The sequence below is a fragment of the Macaca nemestrina genome, chromosome 14 (assembly GCF_043159975.1).
Source record: "Macaca nemestrina isolate mMacNem1 chromosome 14, mMacNem.hap1, whole genome shotgun sequence".
NCBI lineage: Eukaryota > Metazoa > Chordata > Mammalia > Primates > Cercopithecidae > Macaca > Macaca nemestrina.
The window spans coordinates 21461613-21479312 of NC_092138.1; the positions used below are offsets into that span (position 1 = coordinate 21461613).

Sequence of the window (17700 nt, forward strand, 5' to 3'; positions counted from 1 at the left end):
AATAGTGCCAATACCATAGGATTATGGCAAACTTTAATGTGATAGTATTTGTAAAATGCTTAGGACAGTGCTTGGCATCTAATGAGAACTAAATATTTGCTGCTACTAATATTGTAACTATTGTTATTATTGTTGCTGTTGCTATCAGAGTGGAAGAGTTTGAGATAGGAGGCATGGAGGTGACAGGCAAAACCATCTACACTCACACAGTTTGCTATCTTCATCAGCAGAACATTCCTATTCCAGAAACTCTCACCCTGGAAGGTAAAACTTGCAAATAACTTCCTTTTTTTCACTCCAGGAACATCTTCAGAGTTACATCAATAAAAAGCAATTTATATTCCAAGACTGTTTGAACTCTTTTCCTCAAAATCCTCACTTTGCTGCGTCTTCTAATCTTAAACTATTTAATCATGATTATTTGCCAAGACCCCACATTGTCAGACTCACCTTAATCAGCATCCGAAACCTCCTAAACAGTGCGATCGGGTCATCCTCTCACCGAAATGTTACCAAGACTCTAAAGATGGAGCTCTCTGTTACTTCAGTGAGCAATAGACTCCGCTTTGTCTTATGATCAGATTGTTTTGGTGATATTTTCAGGAAGCCGGCATTCAAGAGCAGGCAGCTCAGAAACTGGCAACGGTCCAGGTGAAAGAAGGTAAGAGATGAACAGGGCTCGATGACAAGACAGGAGCATGTGAATGGAGTCACTGTGAAGGAGAGAGGTCTTAGTAACTGGGTGTGAGGAGGAGACAGGAACATTCAAGGACACTGCTCAGTTTGGCACCTTCAGTACCTGGATAGACTGTAGAAGGAATTTCCAAAGTAGAAGCTGCAAAGTTTGTTAGGTATAATTCAGGATATGTATTCACATGTGATAACGGGAACCAGCTTTATTAAACTTATGCTGATTTCTAACCATCCACCGTCAAGACCGCTTCAGAGGTAGGTGACCTGGCGGCAAATAGTTTGGGTTAGGCTTCTCAGGTTCCATAAGAGGATGTCTTCCAATGCCCTGCTCAGTTATAATTCTCTTCTTAATCCGGAACTTCACCTATTGGTGCCCAACACTCTAAGTGTGAGTGTATCACCTGTATGTGGCTAAGCCTATTTGTGACTCCCCTGTTCTTTCTCTTTGCCTGTGTAGGCACATTTCTGACTTGCTAATGCCCATAAAACACAAATTCCATTTTAAAGCACTGATGTAGATTATACTGGATATTTAGGGGGAAGATAAAGATGAGATGACCAACTTATTCTGGTTTTAGCATCCCAAATCCAGCATCCCAGAAACCTCACAGTCCAGGGCAAATTGAGGTGATTGATCACCTAAGATAAAGAAGAAGGTTAAAACCACCCTTCAAATCTCCTTTCATTGGGAAGTTTATAGGAATAAATATTGACCGAGCAGCAAATATCGAGGCCAAGCATGGTGGCTTATGCCTGTAATCCCAGCACTTTGAGAGGCTGAGATGGGAGGATTGCTTGAGCCCAGGAGTTTGAGACAAACCTGGGCAACATAGGGAGACCTCATCTCTACAAAAGCTAAGAAATAAGGTGGGCATGGTGGCATGTGCCTGTGGTCCCAGTTACCTGGGAGGCTAAGGTGGAAGGATTGCTTGAGCTCAGGAGGTCGACGCTGCAGTGAGCCATGATCACACCTTACCCTTCTGCCTGGGCAACACAGCAAGACCTTGTCTTTCTTTTCCCTGCCCTCCCCTCTCCTCCCCTTTTCTTTTCTTTTCTTGTCCTCCCTCCCCCCTCCCTCCCTTCCTTCCTTCCTTCTTTCCTTCCTTCCTTTTTTCCTTCCTTCCTTCCTCCCTCCCTCCCTCCCTCCCTTCCTTCCTCTTTCTTTTCTTATTCTTTCTTTCTCTCTTTCTTTCTTTCCCTGTCTTTTCTCTCTCTCTCTTTCTTATTTTTCTTTCTCTTTTATTGATGGAGTCTCACTCTGTCACCCAGGCTGGAGTGCAGTGGCGCAATCTCAAAGAGCTGGGATTACAGGCGTGAGCCACTGCGCCCCACCTGCATTTCTTGTTTAAAAAAAGATGTGCTGGCTGGGCACGGTGGGTCACACCTGTAATCCCAGCATTTTGGGAGGCCGAGGCAGGTGGATTGCTTGAGCTCATAAGTTCGAGACCAGCCTGGGCAGCATGGCGAAACCTCATTTCTATTAAAAAAACAAAAACAAAAATTAGCCAAGCATGGTGACACATACCTGTGGTTTGAGCTACTCTGGAGGCTGAGGTGGGAGGATTGCTGGAGCCCAGAAAGTCAAGGTTGCAGTGAGCTATGATCATGCCTCTGTACTCCAGCCTGGGCAATGGAGTGAGACCCTGTCTCAAAAATAAAGAGAAGATGTGCTGCACTCACAGCAGGCCAGGGTCTGGGGAAGAAAGTGGATGGTTAAAATGGTAAAAGAGAGATGAATGGATCAGATAAAAACAGTTTTTCAAGCCGTTTATTATGGATTCGTGCTTTCTTTGCTCTTTTGTAAATTGGGCCAATTTTTTTGTAAGTAGTGCCCATCCCCAGGGTTGTTATGGAGTGAAAGGAAGTAATACATGTAAAGTGCTTAGAACATGCAGTAAGTAAATGCTCAACAAATGCCAGCTGTTGTCACGATGAGCTCAGTGGGCTTTGAGGAACATACTTAAAGGAGCATTCTCTTCTGAGTGAAGGGGCACGAAAAGCTGTCGTGAAGAGAAAACACATCTTCTTTGCATCAAATCAAATAAGGGAATTCTAACCGGACCAGGAAGCATTTACTAATGAGTCTAATGGCAAAGGAAGTAAATTATAAATACCCAATAATGTTTAAGCCAGTGATAGTAGTATCCATGTTTTGCAGAAATTAAAACAAAACAAACAATACCGGCTTCTGTATCTTCATCTTAAAGGTCAATAAACCTTCATATGAAATGCACAAAATTTTCTAGTTAAACAAGATCCTCCTCCTGCACCCATACTGCTCATGCAAGTTACTCCCACAGTCAGATGTTCCGATGGAGGCTCCCGGAGAGTATGAATCTTCTCGAGTCCTCCTGCTGAAAGGGAACATATGTTTCCCACTGGCATGCAGCTCAAGGAACCAGGCCATTCTCACCTAACAAGTGATTAAATCAACATATATTGGGTATCAGAAAATGAAATTCCATAGATACATTCCAAGGAGCTAGAAGCAAAACTGCTGCCAATCTAATCATCCTCAGCTCTTGTAGTCAGATGGACAGTGACAGCGGCCTATAGGAGTGGTTATTCCGGCTACTGCTGCAAAAGGTTCTCTTCACTGTATACAATGGGGCTATCTTACAAGGTTAAGTAAGCAGAGTATAGGGCCTTGACATGGCTAAGCACTAACTGTGACATCTAAAACACTCCTGTCAGTAGGTGAGTGGAGAGAAAGCATGGCTCCTTCCTCCCCTAAATAAAGGCTGGGGCTGGGGAGCATGACTCCCTAAGGCAAACCATATGTGGAAAAAGCTCCAAATACATATTTGGCAACAATTTTATGGAGTTGGAAGGAGTCATTCTCAAAATATGAAGATATGACTTCAGGAAATTCTGAATGCTCCTTTCTGTTCAATACTTTCATAATTGAGATCACATTATATGTAGTCTTATTTCTCAATATAGTCTCTCAAGTATCAAGGATATTTTTAAAAAACCAAACACCAAAACCGCTAATTTGATACAGAAAAATTTTCTCTTAATTTGAATCATCTTTATTGAATTACAGTTTTTCATATTAGCCATTTCTATTTCTTATTGCACTTCTATGAATTGTTACATCCTTTGCTCATTTTTCTCTTGGAGTCTTCATGTTTAAAAAAATATGTTAGTATGAGGTAGTGGTGGGGAGTGCCTATAAAGGGTACAGGGTTTCTTACTGGGGTGATGAAGAGGTTCTAAAATTGATTATGGGCCAGGCATGGTGGCTCATGCTTGTAATTCCAACACTTTGGGAGGCTGAGGTGGGAGAACCGCTTGAGCTGAGGAGTTTGAGACCAGCCTGGGCTTCATAGTGAGAACTGTCTCCATATTTAAGATAAAAATAAAATGGATTGTGGTAATGGTTATAATTAAAACCACTCAGATATACACTTTAAATGGGTAAACTGTATAATATATGAATTATCTCAATAAAACTGGTTTTAAATGAGTATAAATCATTTCTATATTAAGGTATTAAGCCTCCTTCTTCCAAAATCTGTAGGTAAATGTTCTAATCTCATTTGCCTTTTACTTTCTCATATTCAGAAGATATATATTTTTAGTTAAATGTATAATCTGCTCCTTAATGAATCCTCCTATTGCCTTTATTTGGAAAATTCAGTCACATCCAAAGATAGTCACTAATACGTTCTTCTGGCTTATTTTCATTTTTCACCTGGATTTTGGTGTACATTATAAAGCCATAATCTAGTATTCTCCAAAAGTTTACCTTCCTTATGTTCTTAGGATTTTTGGAATATTTTATTTATACTCACATCTATTTCGGGGCTACTACTGCATTGGTCTAAGAGGTCAAATGTAACTATTAGTACATTTTCAATATTTTTTAGCTGTGAAATATGGTTTTATATCTAGTATCTCAAGACTTCATTACTTTCCTTTCAAAATATTCCTATTCTTGCACATCCTTCAGATGAAATTTAGAATACTCTCAAGCCATTGAGAACATTAATAGACTTGCATTCAATTAATTCACAAATAGAAGAAATGTTTAAAATATTTCATTTTAGGGCCAGACACGGTGGCTCACACCTGCAATCCCAGCACTTTGGGAGGCCAAAGTGGGCAGATCACCTGAGGTCGGGAGGTTGAGACCAACCTGACCAACATGGAGAAACCCCGTTTCTACTAAAAATACAAAATTAGCCAGGCATGGTGGCACATGTCTGTAATCCCAGCTACTCGGGAGGCTGAGGCAGGAGAATCGCTTGAACCCAGGAGGCGGAAGTTGTGGTGAGCTGAGATCGTGCCATTGTACTCCAGCCTGGGCAACAAGAGTGAAACTCCGTCTCAAAAAAAAAAAAAAAATCCATTCAGCTAGGAGCACTGTACTTTTCCATCTATACAGGTCTTCTGTTATCTTCGTATAGTTCCCGCACACATGCTCAGTTTGTCTATAAATGTGACAAAGCTTGTTGCCACAACGAATGGTGATATACTACAATTATATCTTAAAGCGATCTTTGTCTATTGACTTTTGGATATCTGGAGGTTTTTGCTAATTTTATATTAATTCTAAGATGAGATTCCCAGGCTTTCTACTTGGACCATTATATCATCTGCAATAATAACAACAGTTTTTTCTTTCCCAATAGTTGTAATTCATTTCTAGTTTGGGTCTTACTGCCTTAAAAAATTGTATCAATATTCTGATGACAAGCCCTGAAAACATTAAAGCACATATTAAAAACAAAATCTTTCACAAGCAGGCTTATAAGGGATATGTAAAGCTTTCAAGCTATAGAGAAAAATCTGAAATTCATCAATGTTGCCACTTTCTAGAATCTGTCATCTAACTTAGGGCTCTTAAAGAGCACCCGAAGTGTTTAATAGATCCGGTGTGACAATATTTGGAGCAGGCACTCAATACTGGGGGCATGGGGTCCCTTTTCCCTCAGCTGTGCCCATCACATTCAAACCAACAGCAGGTGATAGCTCCTATTAATCTTTGCTACTAACTGAAAAACTGTTCTCTTTCTTCAGTAGACACAGTTGAAGTGTCTAATGTCCTAGAATATAATACTGGCCATTCTTCTAAAGTCTCCCAGTAATCTTTTTGCATAATCTGTGTTAGTTTTTGACATACTCTCTTCCCCTCTGACATTTGTGCCTTGAGAATGAATCTTACTTTTAATCACTACTTGCACACACTCATTTGTTACAAAGTACATCAACTACCAAATTTAACATTTGAGTGCTGGTTGCTAACAGAAAAAGGAATAAAAAATTTGTGCAGACAAGGCCTTGGTTTCTGAATGGCTGATTTTAATGGTGATATGACTGATTCTAACTGCATTCCATCGCGCCCACATTCAAAAGAGTAAAACTTACGGTGACCATGTTTATCATGAAATAGTATTGCATTTATTTTAAACTGATGGTACCCAACTTACTTAAAAATCTTAAGAGGCTTAACAGTTTTTCAACTTTAACACAGTGCACAAGTGATATGCTTTCAGTAGAAATCATACTTTGAGTACCTATACAATCATTTTTTTTACTTTCAGGACAGTATTCAGTAAATAACATGAGCTACTCAACACTTTATTATAAAATAGGCTTTGTGTTAAATGGTTTTGCCCAACTGCAGGCTAAATATTCTGAGAACATTTAAGGTAGCCTAGGCTAAGTTATGATTTCAGGTTAGAGATATTAAATTCATTTTCAATATGATATTTTCAAATTATAACAGGTTTACCGGGACCTACCCACATCGTAAGTTGAGGAGTATCTCTATCTAATATAGTGAGAAATTATTTTTATTTTTCTGAACAACTGAAAAAGTCCAATTCAATCGACCCTACAGAGGAAATGAACTGAAACATGGCCTCTTCTTACCCATATCACTACAAGAGAAAATCTACTTGTTATTTAAGTGAACTGTACTGAGTAAATGACATAAACATATGTTTAGAAACAACAACGCTCCATTTTCAAGGCTGAGTGGCTGTTTACTGAGTTCTGGGAAGAGCTTCAGTAACTGCCTGTAAAATAAAGAACAATTTTTATTAACTCTTGTCCTTAGTAAGAAAGATATAAATCTTGATGCAATATTCATTAACTAGAATCCTTCCATTACAAAATTTTTGTTCATTTATGTTTAAGGACTTTTTGTTAGTTTGTTTGTTTTGGAGATAAGAGTTTCACTGTCACCCAGGCTGGAGTGGTGGTGGGATCTCAGCTCACTGCAACCTCCACCTCCTGGGTTCAAGAGATTCTCTTGCCTCAGCCTCCCGGGATTACAGGTGCAAGCCTGGTTTGCTTTTTTTTTTTTCCCTATTTTCAGTAGAGATGGGGTTTCATCATGTTGACCAGGCTGGTCTTGAAGTCCTGAAGATTACAGGTGTGAGTCACTGTGCCTGGCCATGTGGACCTTGGAAATACAGACTCTAAAATCCTACTTTTACATTTGTGATGAAGAAAAATATCCCTCAAAACCTGTCAATTTAAATATAAATCAGATGTAGTCACACATAATAAACGTGCTAAGATAAATAACTTTGCATATTTGTAATTTTCAGAAATTTTAATTTCCAATTTTGCTAAGTTCAAAAATACATACGACATAAAGCAAACAGGGCACAATGTTAACACCAGGTGAGGGTTATATGGTGTTTACTACTGTTTTACTTTTGCTGTAGATTTGCAATTTTTCAAAATAAAAAATGAAAAAATGTTTATAAGACAAAGTGTATGTCACTGAGTATCACTAGTTTTAGAGTTAAAAAGTGCCCTGTCTTACAGGTAAAAACTTTTCTGCTAAGAGAAGCATGGGAGAAATATTTGACATGCATTAAAGGAAAAAAGTGGTTTAGAAGCCAATAAAGAGAGAACACACTGCAGGTACCGCCCTCATCACTAGTATCTCTTGAGTTTTCAAAACATGTTCTTCTTGCTCCAACAGACTCCCATGCTAATCATGCAAAAACACAGCAATCCACCAACTTCACGTTTACAAATGATAATAAAAGTTTAAAAACATCCCTCTCAATAAGATGAAAATGTTTTCTGACTTTCAGGAATACAACAGGTTTTCTCAGTTGAATGCCTTAAAACTAATACTCTGAATTTCTCACGTACTATTTAATTTGGCTATGTTTTAAAAATACAGCACATGATTTTAATTCTTGTTTAAAGTCTAACGCTCAATGACAAAGCCTCACAGTTCCTGGTAGCTTGTTTGCTGAACAGTATGAACACGGCAAAATTATAAGAACTTCTTTTTAAGATTTGAATGTACTTTGAGATGTGAGACGGCATTACAGCAACCCCAAATTGTCTGTCTTATGGTGAAAATGGAGAGAGTAAAAATTGTATGCTGTGAATGATACCAAAAACTAAAAAAAAGTCTGTCCCAAACCTAAAGTTCCCTTCCCAGGCCTTCCAATAGGCCATGTGGAATGACCGTTCACTTCTTTCCTCCTCATGAAAGGTTGAGAAAGGAGGAAACTTACAACCCAGCGGCAGGTAATGGGAAGACCCAAGGATAGGGCCAAGTCCTTTCAAATGAAGATACAGGTGACACTGGGATAAAACAATCCTGGGAGGTTGGACACAAGTAGACTCAATGAGTGACAGCCCTAATTTTGGGGATGGTGTCAATGTTGGTTTTTACACTCATCATGGGCATCAGAAATGGTTTAAATACATTCTTTTTCTCCTCCCTCCCACTCCCCAGCCCCTCAAACCTATATCATCCTTTCTGTCTTAGTTTTCTGTACTAATTACTGGCAGTCAGATTGTAGAGACAATAATTTAGGGTCCAGTGAAAGTAAATTTTTACACAGCTTGATAGCAGTCTGGGGAGACTGAGGAAAGGAAGATAGAGGCAAATCTCTAGAAAAATGGAGGGTTTCTCTTTGTAGAAGCCATAATTTTTTTTTAAAAAAAAGATGTCTTAACTTTGCTAATAACCTAAGATGATTTGTAGAAATTAACTAAAGTAGAAATTGTCATTTTTTTGTTTTTGAAAATGTATGCATTTTGCAAGCAAAAATAACACAAAAACAATGTTAAATCAAGCCCATTTTAAGCTCCCTGAGATGACATACAAACTACACAGTACAGTATTAGAGCAGAAAATAAATTATTTACAAAAATCACTTAGAGTAAAATCAAATTTCCATTTCAACAAATATAATATCAGATTAACTGTATCCTTGATTATTTGTTGCTGTAAGTTTATTCATACCAGAAAAATGGTCACATTTAAAATTCTCAAAATAGTTTTGGCACAAGTCACATCTTCTCATGTTGCTAAGTCCCTGAGCACTTTGAACAGGCTGACTTTATGCATCGGCCTCTTCCCCATCCACCCTGGTCCCCCCTTTCCAGAATGCCTTGCTACCTGCTCTGGCCTCAAGGCTACCTTTACCCCTCTCATCATTAACTCTAGATGAACATTTAATGTTATCACCTTTCTAGCTAATGATGCTCTGCAAAAACCATGCAGCTTCTCTGACAAGAAGATCTAGAGTCCCCGCCCCAAAGAGGAGCTCATACCATCTTCCTCATGCTCACTGACAAGGAAGGCGAAACAGATAAGGGTATGTTTTGTGTATCCTTCTTATTATTCATAAAGTTGCCTGTAATGGTCAGTGTTTTAATGTCTCCAAAGCTTTATGCCTCAAATGCTCATCCAAACACTGGATGGCAAAGAGGTCAACATCCATGTCAAACTTATTGGCAAACAAGTGGTGTTTGCGCAGCATCCAGTTCAAGTCACCAGCTCCAAAAATGCACACCGAGCGCACGTGGACTCCATCGCAGGGAGGGTAGGGGGCACCCTTGGAAACATCACCCTCAAAGTATTGCCACTTGACAAACCTGGCAACTGCTTGCATGTCAGACAAATCGTACTTATGGCTGGCAGAAAGTGAGCCCGGGACTTCAGGAATCCTCTGGATGGTGGCCCAGAGATACTCATCAGGGCTGTATGTGTCTTGCGCCCACTCCATAAACTTCTGGATGTTTTCATTCTGTAGTACATACCCCACATACTCCCTACTGACCACAAAGTAGGCACTGCCAGAAAAAAGAGGTGTTTCGAGCGGAGGAAGCATTTTGACAGTCCCTGTGTTTGTCAGCTTTCCATTAACGACCTCATACCGCTTTTTCCACCTTTCTTCTTTATGGGATGGCATCCTCTCCGTTTCCAGGCTGTTTTCTCCCATTAACAACTTGAGCTTCCTGACAATTTCTAGGTTGGTTTTTATAGGAAAATCCATACCACAAAGATTTATCAAGTACTTCCAGTTTGCACTCATTGCATAGAGGTCCTTCATGCAGTTGAGGTCAGCCTGAACCCGACTCCATGATGCATAAACCACACTCTCCAATCGGCTGGCCACAAAGACATTACTGAAACAGGAAGCGATGCCCATCACTGCAGCTAAATAGGAATCCTCAGATTTTGTGTCCACATGAATGCAATAGAAATTCTGAGGCATATAGATGGCCCTCAGCAGCCTGTCAAGCATTTCAATCTTGTGATGAACCACTATAGAATATGCTATTGGAAACTCTGCCTCTTCTTTACTAAGGGGTTCTACAATATATTTGCGTCTCTTGATGAAAGAAGTACAGTCACTGGTCATGTTTATATAGTCGTCAGGTGTCCACCGAGGGCGCTTTTTAAATTTCACTGTTAGGATCTCAAGCTTTACCTTTTGGATTTCATTTACATCACCCTGTAAAACTTTGGTGCAATTAATATCACTACTAGGATTCTCCCCAGCAAGCTCCAAGTGTCTGACACTTACAAATTCGGGCTTTTGATGAATCCTTAAAACGGAGAAGGTGATTAGGGAAAAAACAAGAACCACAAAGTAGTATTTAGTGGGATAAGAAAAAAGTCTCCTTCGCAGCAAGTTCCTCAGCATTTCAAACAATAATCAGGGATTTTCGTTGTGAAGGGCAGTCTTCTATGCTTCAAGCACCAGTGATTTTTTCCTCCGTTGTGACCTTGAAGGTTGTCAGTTTGCATTTATCAGAGCTGCAACGGCATCTTGAAATGAAGAACAGCACTGAAATAAAAGAAGCAATTATAACTCTCTCTCTATATATATATGTATGTATGTATGTAGAAAGAGAGACAGAGAGTTTCACAATAAATCTTCTCAGGCTCAAAAACTGTCCTCTTTGCTATGAGGTCAGGTTTAAAACAAAAACAAAGTGGCTGAACCAGAGGAAAAGTGGTAGTAGTACAGGAAGCTCACAGTCTCTAGTATTTATACCACAGATTGAAAAAGAAAACAAAAGAAAAACAAACTCCAAATCCCAGCACCTGGATGCACTACAATATCTAACAACAAGTATTTTACCTCTCTGGTATGTTGAGGTGCAAAACCATAGTTGGAGACCTAGGCAATAATGATTGAACAGTCTATAGTTAGTCAGTTTCTGACACTGCGCCAGAATTAGCACCCCTTGTCTTGAAATTGTTAGTAATTTAAGTTCCTCCTGACATCTTTTAATGTCCATTAGCTGGTGTCAGCAGCCCTAAAAGAGATCAGATCCATTCTGCTTTTTGTTGATTTAGGATTTGGGGCACACTTAGGAAGAAGTTTGGAAATGGTTGTGACTTTTTTTCTTTTTTTTTTTTTTTGAGACGGAGTCTTGCCCTGTTGCCCAGGCTGCAGTGCAGTGGCGATCTCGGCTCACTGCAAGCTCCGCCTCCCGGGCTTACGCCATTCTCCTGCCTCAGCCTACCGAGTAGCTGGGACTACAGGCACCCACCACAATGCCCGGCTAACTTTTTTTTTTTTTTTTTGTATTTTTGTGTTAGCCAGGATGGTCCCGATCTCCTGACCTCGTGATCCGCCCACCTTGGCCTCCCAAAGTGCTGGGATTACAGGCGTGAGCCACTGTGCCTGGCCGGAAATGGTTGTGACGTCTAAGAATCTTCGGAGGAAGGGCAAGTCAACGGAATTTTCAAACTGGATTGAAAAGGCTCAGATGAAACCAGGCCCAATTTTGGACTGTGTTGGGTTGGTCTCACAATGAGTTTAGCTCCATGCCAGACACTACAAGAACAAAATATTCATAATCCAAAAGAGAGATACAGCTTGCGTTTTCTGCAGTAGTTAAAACGGACTGTAATAACTAAGTCTTGCAGAAAACAATAGTGTATACAAATTGTAATTTATGACAGACCTTCATCTATATTCAAATTTTAGGAACACAACCCACTTTTACTATGTAAAATGCTTACAAACATTCAATAGCTTTGTTTCCAAAAATCAATTTTATAACTTGGCAACTGGTTCTACAGCTGATAAGCGCTGCTGTTCTAAAAAAAGAAAGCCAAATACTACCAATTTGACCATTATAAATCTGTTCATAACAAGATTTCTAGAGATTTGACACTAGTTTTTAACGCCAGAAACTTAACTATTTCATTAGGAAATGAGCTGTGAATAGTAATAATACAAATAAAAATGAATAAATGACCATCATTAATATAAAATAATGTTAAGAAAAGCATTTAGACTTTTTACCATTTAAAAGTAAGGACAGTCTGAATCACTTAGTGCTGATTCCAGGTGACATCCTGTCCCATTCTGAGCACTTCGCCTGCTGTCAGGTGCGTTAAGTGTCCGGGCATCCAGCAATAATGATGTGTTCCATGAGGCTTTAAAGAAATCTGTGAAATTAAAAAAAAATGTGTGAAGGGATACATATGAACATATAGTATTCACACACAGAAAATATGTTGGCGAACTAATCCTACATGTTTACTTTTTTTTCCTCAAAATTATAGGTGGTTAACTTTCCTCTTTTAAAATTTCCTTCTCTCTAGTCTTACTTATTTTTCTAATTCTATGTTTGTGGATTGCTAAAGATTTGGAAACATCCTGAAATTTAGGTTAAGTTCTTTGAAAGAAAACTCTAGCGGCATTTCCCTTAATGCATACCAAGGAACAGTTTAGTGGTGCAGTATGATTAGAAAATCCAACATATCCTTTCCCCCACTGTGAAGATTCCCAATGCTCACTGGCAAATTAATGACAATCCTGCAGCTGAATTTGTTGCTCATCTCATTTTCTGCTAACAATCTTGATCACCATCCCACTCCACACCTCTATTAGAAAGCTACCATGGGGAGCTTCTGTAACAATACATAAGAATTTCAACCACTAAAATGTCAAAACACTACACAATGTATGCCTTTAAGTAATTCCTGCCCCTTACAGGTTCAAGGCATGTAAGGAAATCTCTATGGAATCATTAGCAGACCACGAACTAACTGAGAGAGACTTGAGTGGGTCTCACATAACAAAGAATATAAACTTCAGACAACTGGTCGAGGAAAGTCACTAAACAAACAAATAACAAAAACAACAAACCCTGGTCAGGGTAGGCAGGGGTAGAGGTCTGATTTCCATGGTGGACACACTATAAATTATCCTGTTTCAACAACAAAAAAATTACAAGGCATGCAAAGAAACACAAAAGTCTGGTCCACTTACAGGGGGTGGAACAAACAAAGCAGTCAATAAAAATGTCCCCCAAGGAAGCCCAGGCATTGGATTTAATAAATAACTTGAAATCAGCTCTTATAAGTATGTTCATAGAACTAAATAACTGAAAGGAAGCATGAGAATGGTATCTAACCAAATGGAGAAATTCAATAGAATGTACAACACAAAGAGTGAACCCTTAATAATAATAATGTATATAACAAGTTTGGGGAGGTAGAAAAATAGTTGAAAAAATAATGTATCAATAATTAATAATAATGCATAAATACTGGCTTAATTGTAAAAAATGTACCACACTAATTTAAAATATTAATAACAGAAGAAACAGTGAGGGGGCAAATGGAAACTCTCTGTACTTTCTGTGTAATTTTTCTGTAAACATAAAACTGCTCTAAAAATAGTCTATTAATATTGAAACAAAAATTAATTTGCACATCCAAGAATATTAATATTAATATTGAAACAAAAATTAATTTGCACATCCAAGAAGTTCAATGAGCTGCTAAGAGGATACCCTCACCTAGACACTTCAAAATCAAACTGTTGAAAGGACAAAAGATTTTGAAAATGGTAAAGAAAAGTGATTATACAACAAATCCCGAAAATGATTAACAACTTCAAATAAAAAACAATGGAGACCAGACGACAGTGAATGACATATTCAACGTGCAGAAAGAAAGACTGTTAGCTAGGTGTGGTGGCTCATGCCTGTGATCCCAACACTTTGGGAGGCTGAGGCGGGTGGATCACTTGAGGTCAGGAGTTTGAGACCAGCCTGGCCAACATGGTGAAACCCTGTCTCTTACTAAAAATACAAAAATTAGCCAGGCATAGTGATGGCACGCCTGTAATCCCAGCTACTCGAGAGGCAGAGACAGGAGAATTGCTTGAACCTGGGTGGTGGAAGTTGCAGTGAGCCAGGATCAGGCCACTGCACTTCAGCCTGGGCCACAGAGCAAAACTCCATCTCTAAAAAAAAGGACTGCTAACCAAAAATTCCATAATGAGCAAAATCATTCAAAACAATGAGAAATTAGGATACCCCCAGATAAATAAAACAAATATAATTTATCACTACCAGCCTTACCCTTCAAGAAATACTAAATGAAGATATTCAGGTAGAAATGAAAAGATTCTAGACAGCAACTCAAATCCACATGAAAAAATAGAAAGCAGTAGTAAAAGTATATATATACACACCTTTATATATATATAAAGTAAATATATATAAAGTATATAAAGTATATATATAAAGTATGTATTTATATATAGGCAAATTTATAGTATGAATGTAATGTTCTTCGTAATTCTCATTTGATTTACAGCTACATTAATTTATGATGACAAAACTGTGTTGACAGGCTTATGTGTACATTATATATATATATATATATATTTTTTTTTTGAGATGGATTTTGCTCTTGTTGCCCATGCTGGAGTGCAGTGGTGCAATCTTGGCTCAATGCAACCTCCAGCTCCCAGGTTCAAGCAATTCTGCTTCAGCCTCCTGAGTGGCTGAGATTTCAGGCACCCGCCATCACAGCTGGCTAATTTTTGTATTTTTAGTAGAGACGGGGTTTCATCATGTTGGCCAGGCTGGTCTGGAACTCCTGACCTCAGGTGATCTGCCTGCCTTGGCCTCCTAAAGTGCTGGGATTACAGGGGTGAGCCACTGTGCCCGGCCCTGATGTACTTTTTTATCTCGCTGAATGGACAAATTGGAACCATCATAAATTGCTGGTAGAAATGTAAATGCTTGGTGAAGCTGCTTTAGAATGTTTGGTCGATCCACAGAAAATTAAAACTAGAGTTACCATATGACCTAGCTGTTCCACTATTAGGTATATACCCAAGAGAAATGAAAACATATTTTCATGCAAAAACTTGCATACAAATGTTCATAATGGCATTATTACTAACTAAAATAGTGGAAGCAAGCCAAATGACCGTGAACTGAAGAACTGATAAACAAAATGTGGCATATCCATAAAATGGGATATTATATGGGTATAATAAGAAATGAAGGTCTCACACATGTTCCATACAATGTAGATGAAGAACCTAGAAAACATTAGGCTAAGTAACACTCATTTACTATATAATTCTGTTTATATTAAGTGTCCAGAAAAAGCAAATCCATATAGACAGAAAGTAGATGAGTGTCTGCCAGGGGCTGGGGACATGGGGGGATGGCAATGACTGCTGGTAGGTACAAAGGTTTCCTTTGAAAGTTCTCAAGTAGATAGTGGATATTGATGTAGAACTTTGTGAACATATTGCATACTTTAAAAGGGTAAACATTATGGTATGTGACTATCTCAATAAAGCTATTATTAGAATAATAACAATAAACTTCCCCATAGTAAACACATTTTAAGTTACAAATTGTGACATCACTGAGTTTCAGGTTTTTTTTTTAAACAGGAGAACTAGAATCATCTTAAACAGGATTTTACAGAATGTGGGCATATGAAAGGGTCACCCCAAAATCCATATGGAAAATACAAAGTTCAGAACCAAACACTTGGATCTCACCTCAAAAATGCATAGGTCTTTACCACTGTCATCTACATCCTAAACAGCCAACATGCTTTGAAAAATACTTTTTACAACATAAAATCACTAGTTTTGGGTTTTAATAAGATGGATAAGTGTCTATAAAGGAGGTAAATATGTGAGAAAACAGTGTCTATAAAGAAGGTAAATATGTGAGAAAGCATTATTTTATTAATAATGCTTTTGATTTTGTCTGTTTATCATCAGGGTGAACAGAAAAGTCAAATCATTAAGAGGAATTGTCATTAACCAACCTAAGTTCAAGACATAGAACGTTTTCTTAAGTAAAACTCGGTTAAGAATCAGAAGGGTGAAAGGAAAATGAGATTTCATAGCCAAAGAGATTTCCAAGAAGAAGAGAAGTTTAAAGGGAAGTAAAAATATGCACATGCTATACTATTTTAATGCAATTTTAATCACCAAAAATTACTTAGTTTAAGCACACCCACACAAGGAATGAATAACAAAATAATTAAATAACAAAAATGTGGCCATGGGTAGTTAATACTGCTCAGCCCAATGTTCCTTCACCTTTATATTTCACTCAGGAAGTATACTCACTGAAGAATATCTGGTGGGATATGCCAGTGAGGGCAACTACAGACGAGTAAGAAACATTCTAAATGACAAAAGCTCACAAATTCTGGGAAAGTACGAAAAACGCAAGTCCCAAACCACACTAAGCCTCACTTGCTCAAGGCCTACACAACCCAACAACTGTCCTGGGGCATGTCCTGAAGAAGGTCCCTCATTGCACACTGGTCCTTTCCTGGAAGAGGAGATTTCCTTATGGACACCACCACCCTATATAATTTTAAGTGGAACACATAACCTAAGAAGAAATGCAAAATGAAATAATTCCACCGTGAGTAGGAACAGAGGAAAGCCAGTACCTGAAAGCAATGGTTCTTGGTATGTGACTTTTAAGACCAAGAAGTACAAGAATACTAAATTCTAAGAATATTGAAAATAAATACTGACCTGTTATACAGTCAATAAGAAGAAAAGCTAGTCAAGGAAGCGAACAAGAAGATAGGCATTGTGTGCCCCTAAGGTGATGATATGGTCACCAGAAGTGTTCCAACACAAAGAGAGTAAGCACTCTAGAAAGGGTGCCACTGAGTGCTTAATGGAGTGGGAAGACAGACAAAATGACCTCAGGGAGAGGGAGACAGGAGGCAGGAATCAAACTGGAAAAGCAGATGGATGAGAGGAAACTGAAAAAACAGATGCACAAATCCCAGGCTGACAGGTGGGAAAGAACAGACCAGCTCTATTTACACTGCAGGATCTTCAAAGGGTGCAGGAACTGGTGCTGATTGCACAGATCCCTCTGAAGCGGAGCTGCGGAGAGTGATGGAGGAGTAGTGTTGCTTTGTTTTTTGTTTTTTTGTTTTGTTTAAAGTATCCACTAGTAGCTGTTTACAAAGCAGCTGGGTTTCTACCTCAAACTTGGCAAAGACCCACCCAAGATGTAGTCTCTGCAGAGGCTCTCCCTTCCAGGGCACACCAGGCCTAATGGAAAGCAGTTCCCATCCAGAAAACAGTGGGACCCAGGCACAGTGAATATCCTTCTCCATTTCCAGCTTGCTTATCCCTAGTAGTTCCCAGAACTTTGATTGTCAGCCCAGGGCAAGATTTTTTTTTTTTTTTTACTGGGGACTCCAACCATGCCAAGAGAAAGAAGGCTTAAATATCTTGCTTAAATTGGGAGTTCCCCAAATGGTCAAAGGAAACATACTGTTCAGAGATAAGAAAACGACCACTAACATCCTCAGGATATAGAAAACTACCACTAACATCCTCAGGATATAAAGTTAAAAATATGTTTAAAAAAATTAACGAGGTACAACATATTTTCTGAAGACAGCCAGGCCAACATTTTCACCCAGCATTTTCTTCTGCTATATGACCTTGCCACTCCCCA

General features: G+C 38.8%; 1 protein-coding gene and 1 long non-coding RNA gene across 8 annotated transcripts in view; both read right to left on the reverse strand.

Moving 5' to 3' along the window:
- Nucleotides 1–1706, reverse strand: part of LOC105498704 (uncharacterized) — a 51464-nt gene extending 49758 nt beyond the window's left edge. Inside the window, exon 1 of the long non-coding RNA XR_011612435.1 lies at nt 451–1706. This is a non-coding gene — a long non-coding RNA (uncharacterized lncRNA). The remainder of the gene's footprint in view (nt 1–450) is intronic.
- Nucleotides 1707–5979: 4273 nt separating this feature from the next.
- Nucleotides 5980–17700, reverse strand: part of LOC105498703 (glucosaminyl (N-acetyl) transferase 1) — a 45872-nt gene continuing 34151 nt past the window's right edge. For 5 of the 7 annotated variants that reach the window (XM_011770958.2, XM_011770960.3, XM_071077654.1 and 2 more), the window contains 2 exons: nt 12234–12379; nt 5980–10760 (listed from right to left, as the gene is read on the reverse strand). In XM_011770958.2, coding sequence (XP_011769260.2) covers nt 9330–10616 — 1287 coding nt within the window. In that variant the 5' untranslated portion in view covers nt 10617–10760; nt 12234–12379 and the 3' untranslated portion in view covers nt 5980–9329. The remainder of the gene's footprint in view (nt 10761–12233; nt 12380–17700) is intronic. The other 2 variants (XM_011770964.3, XM_011770963.3) reach the window with 1 other exon arrangement.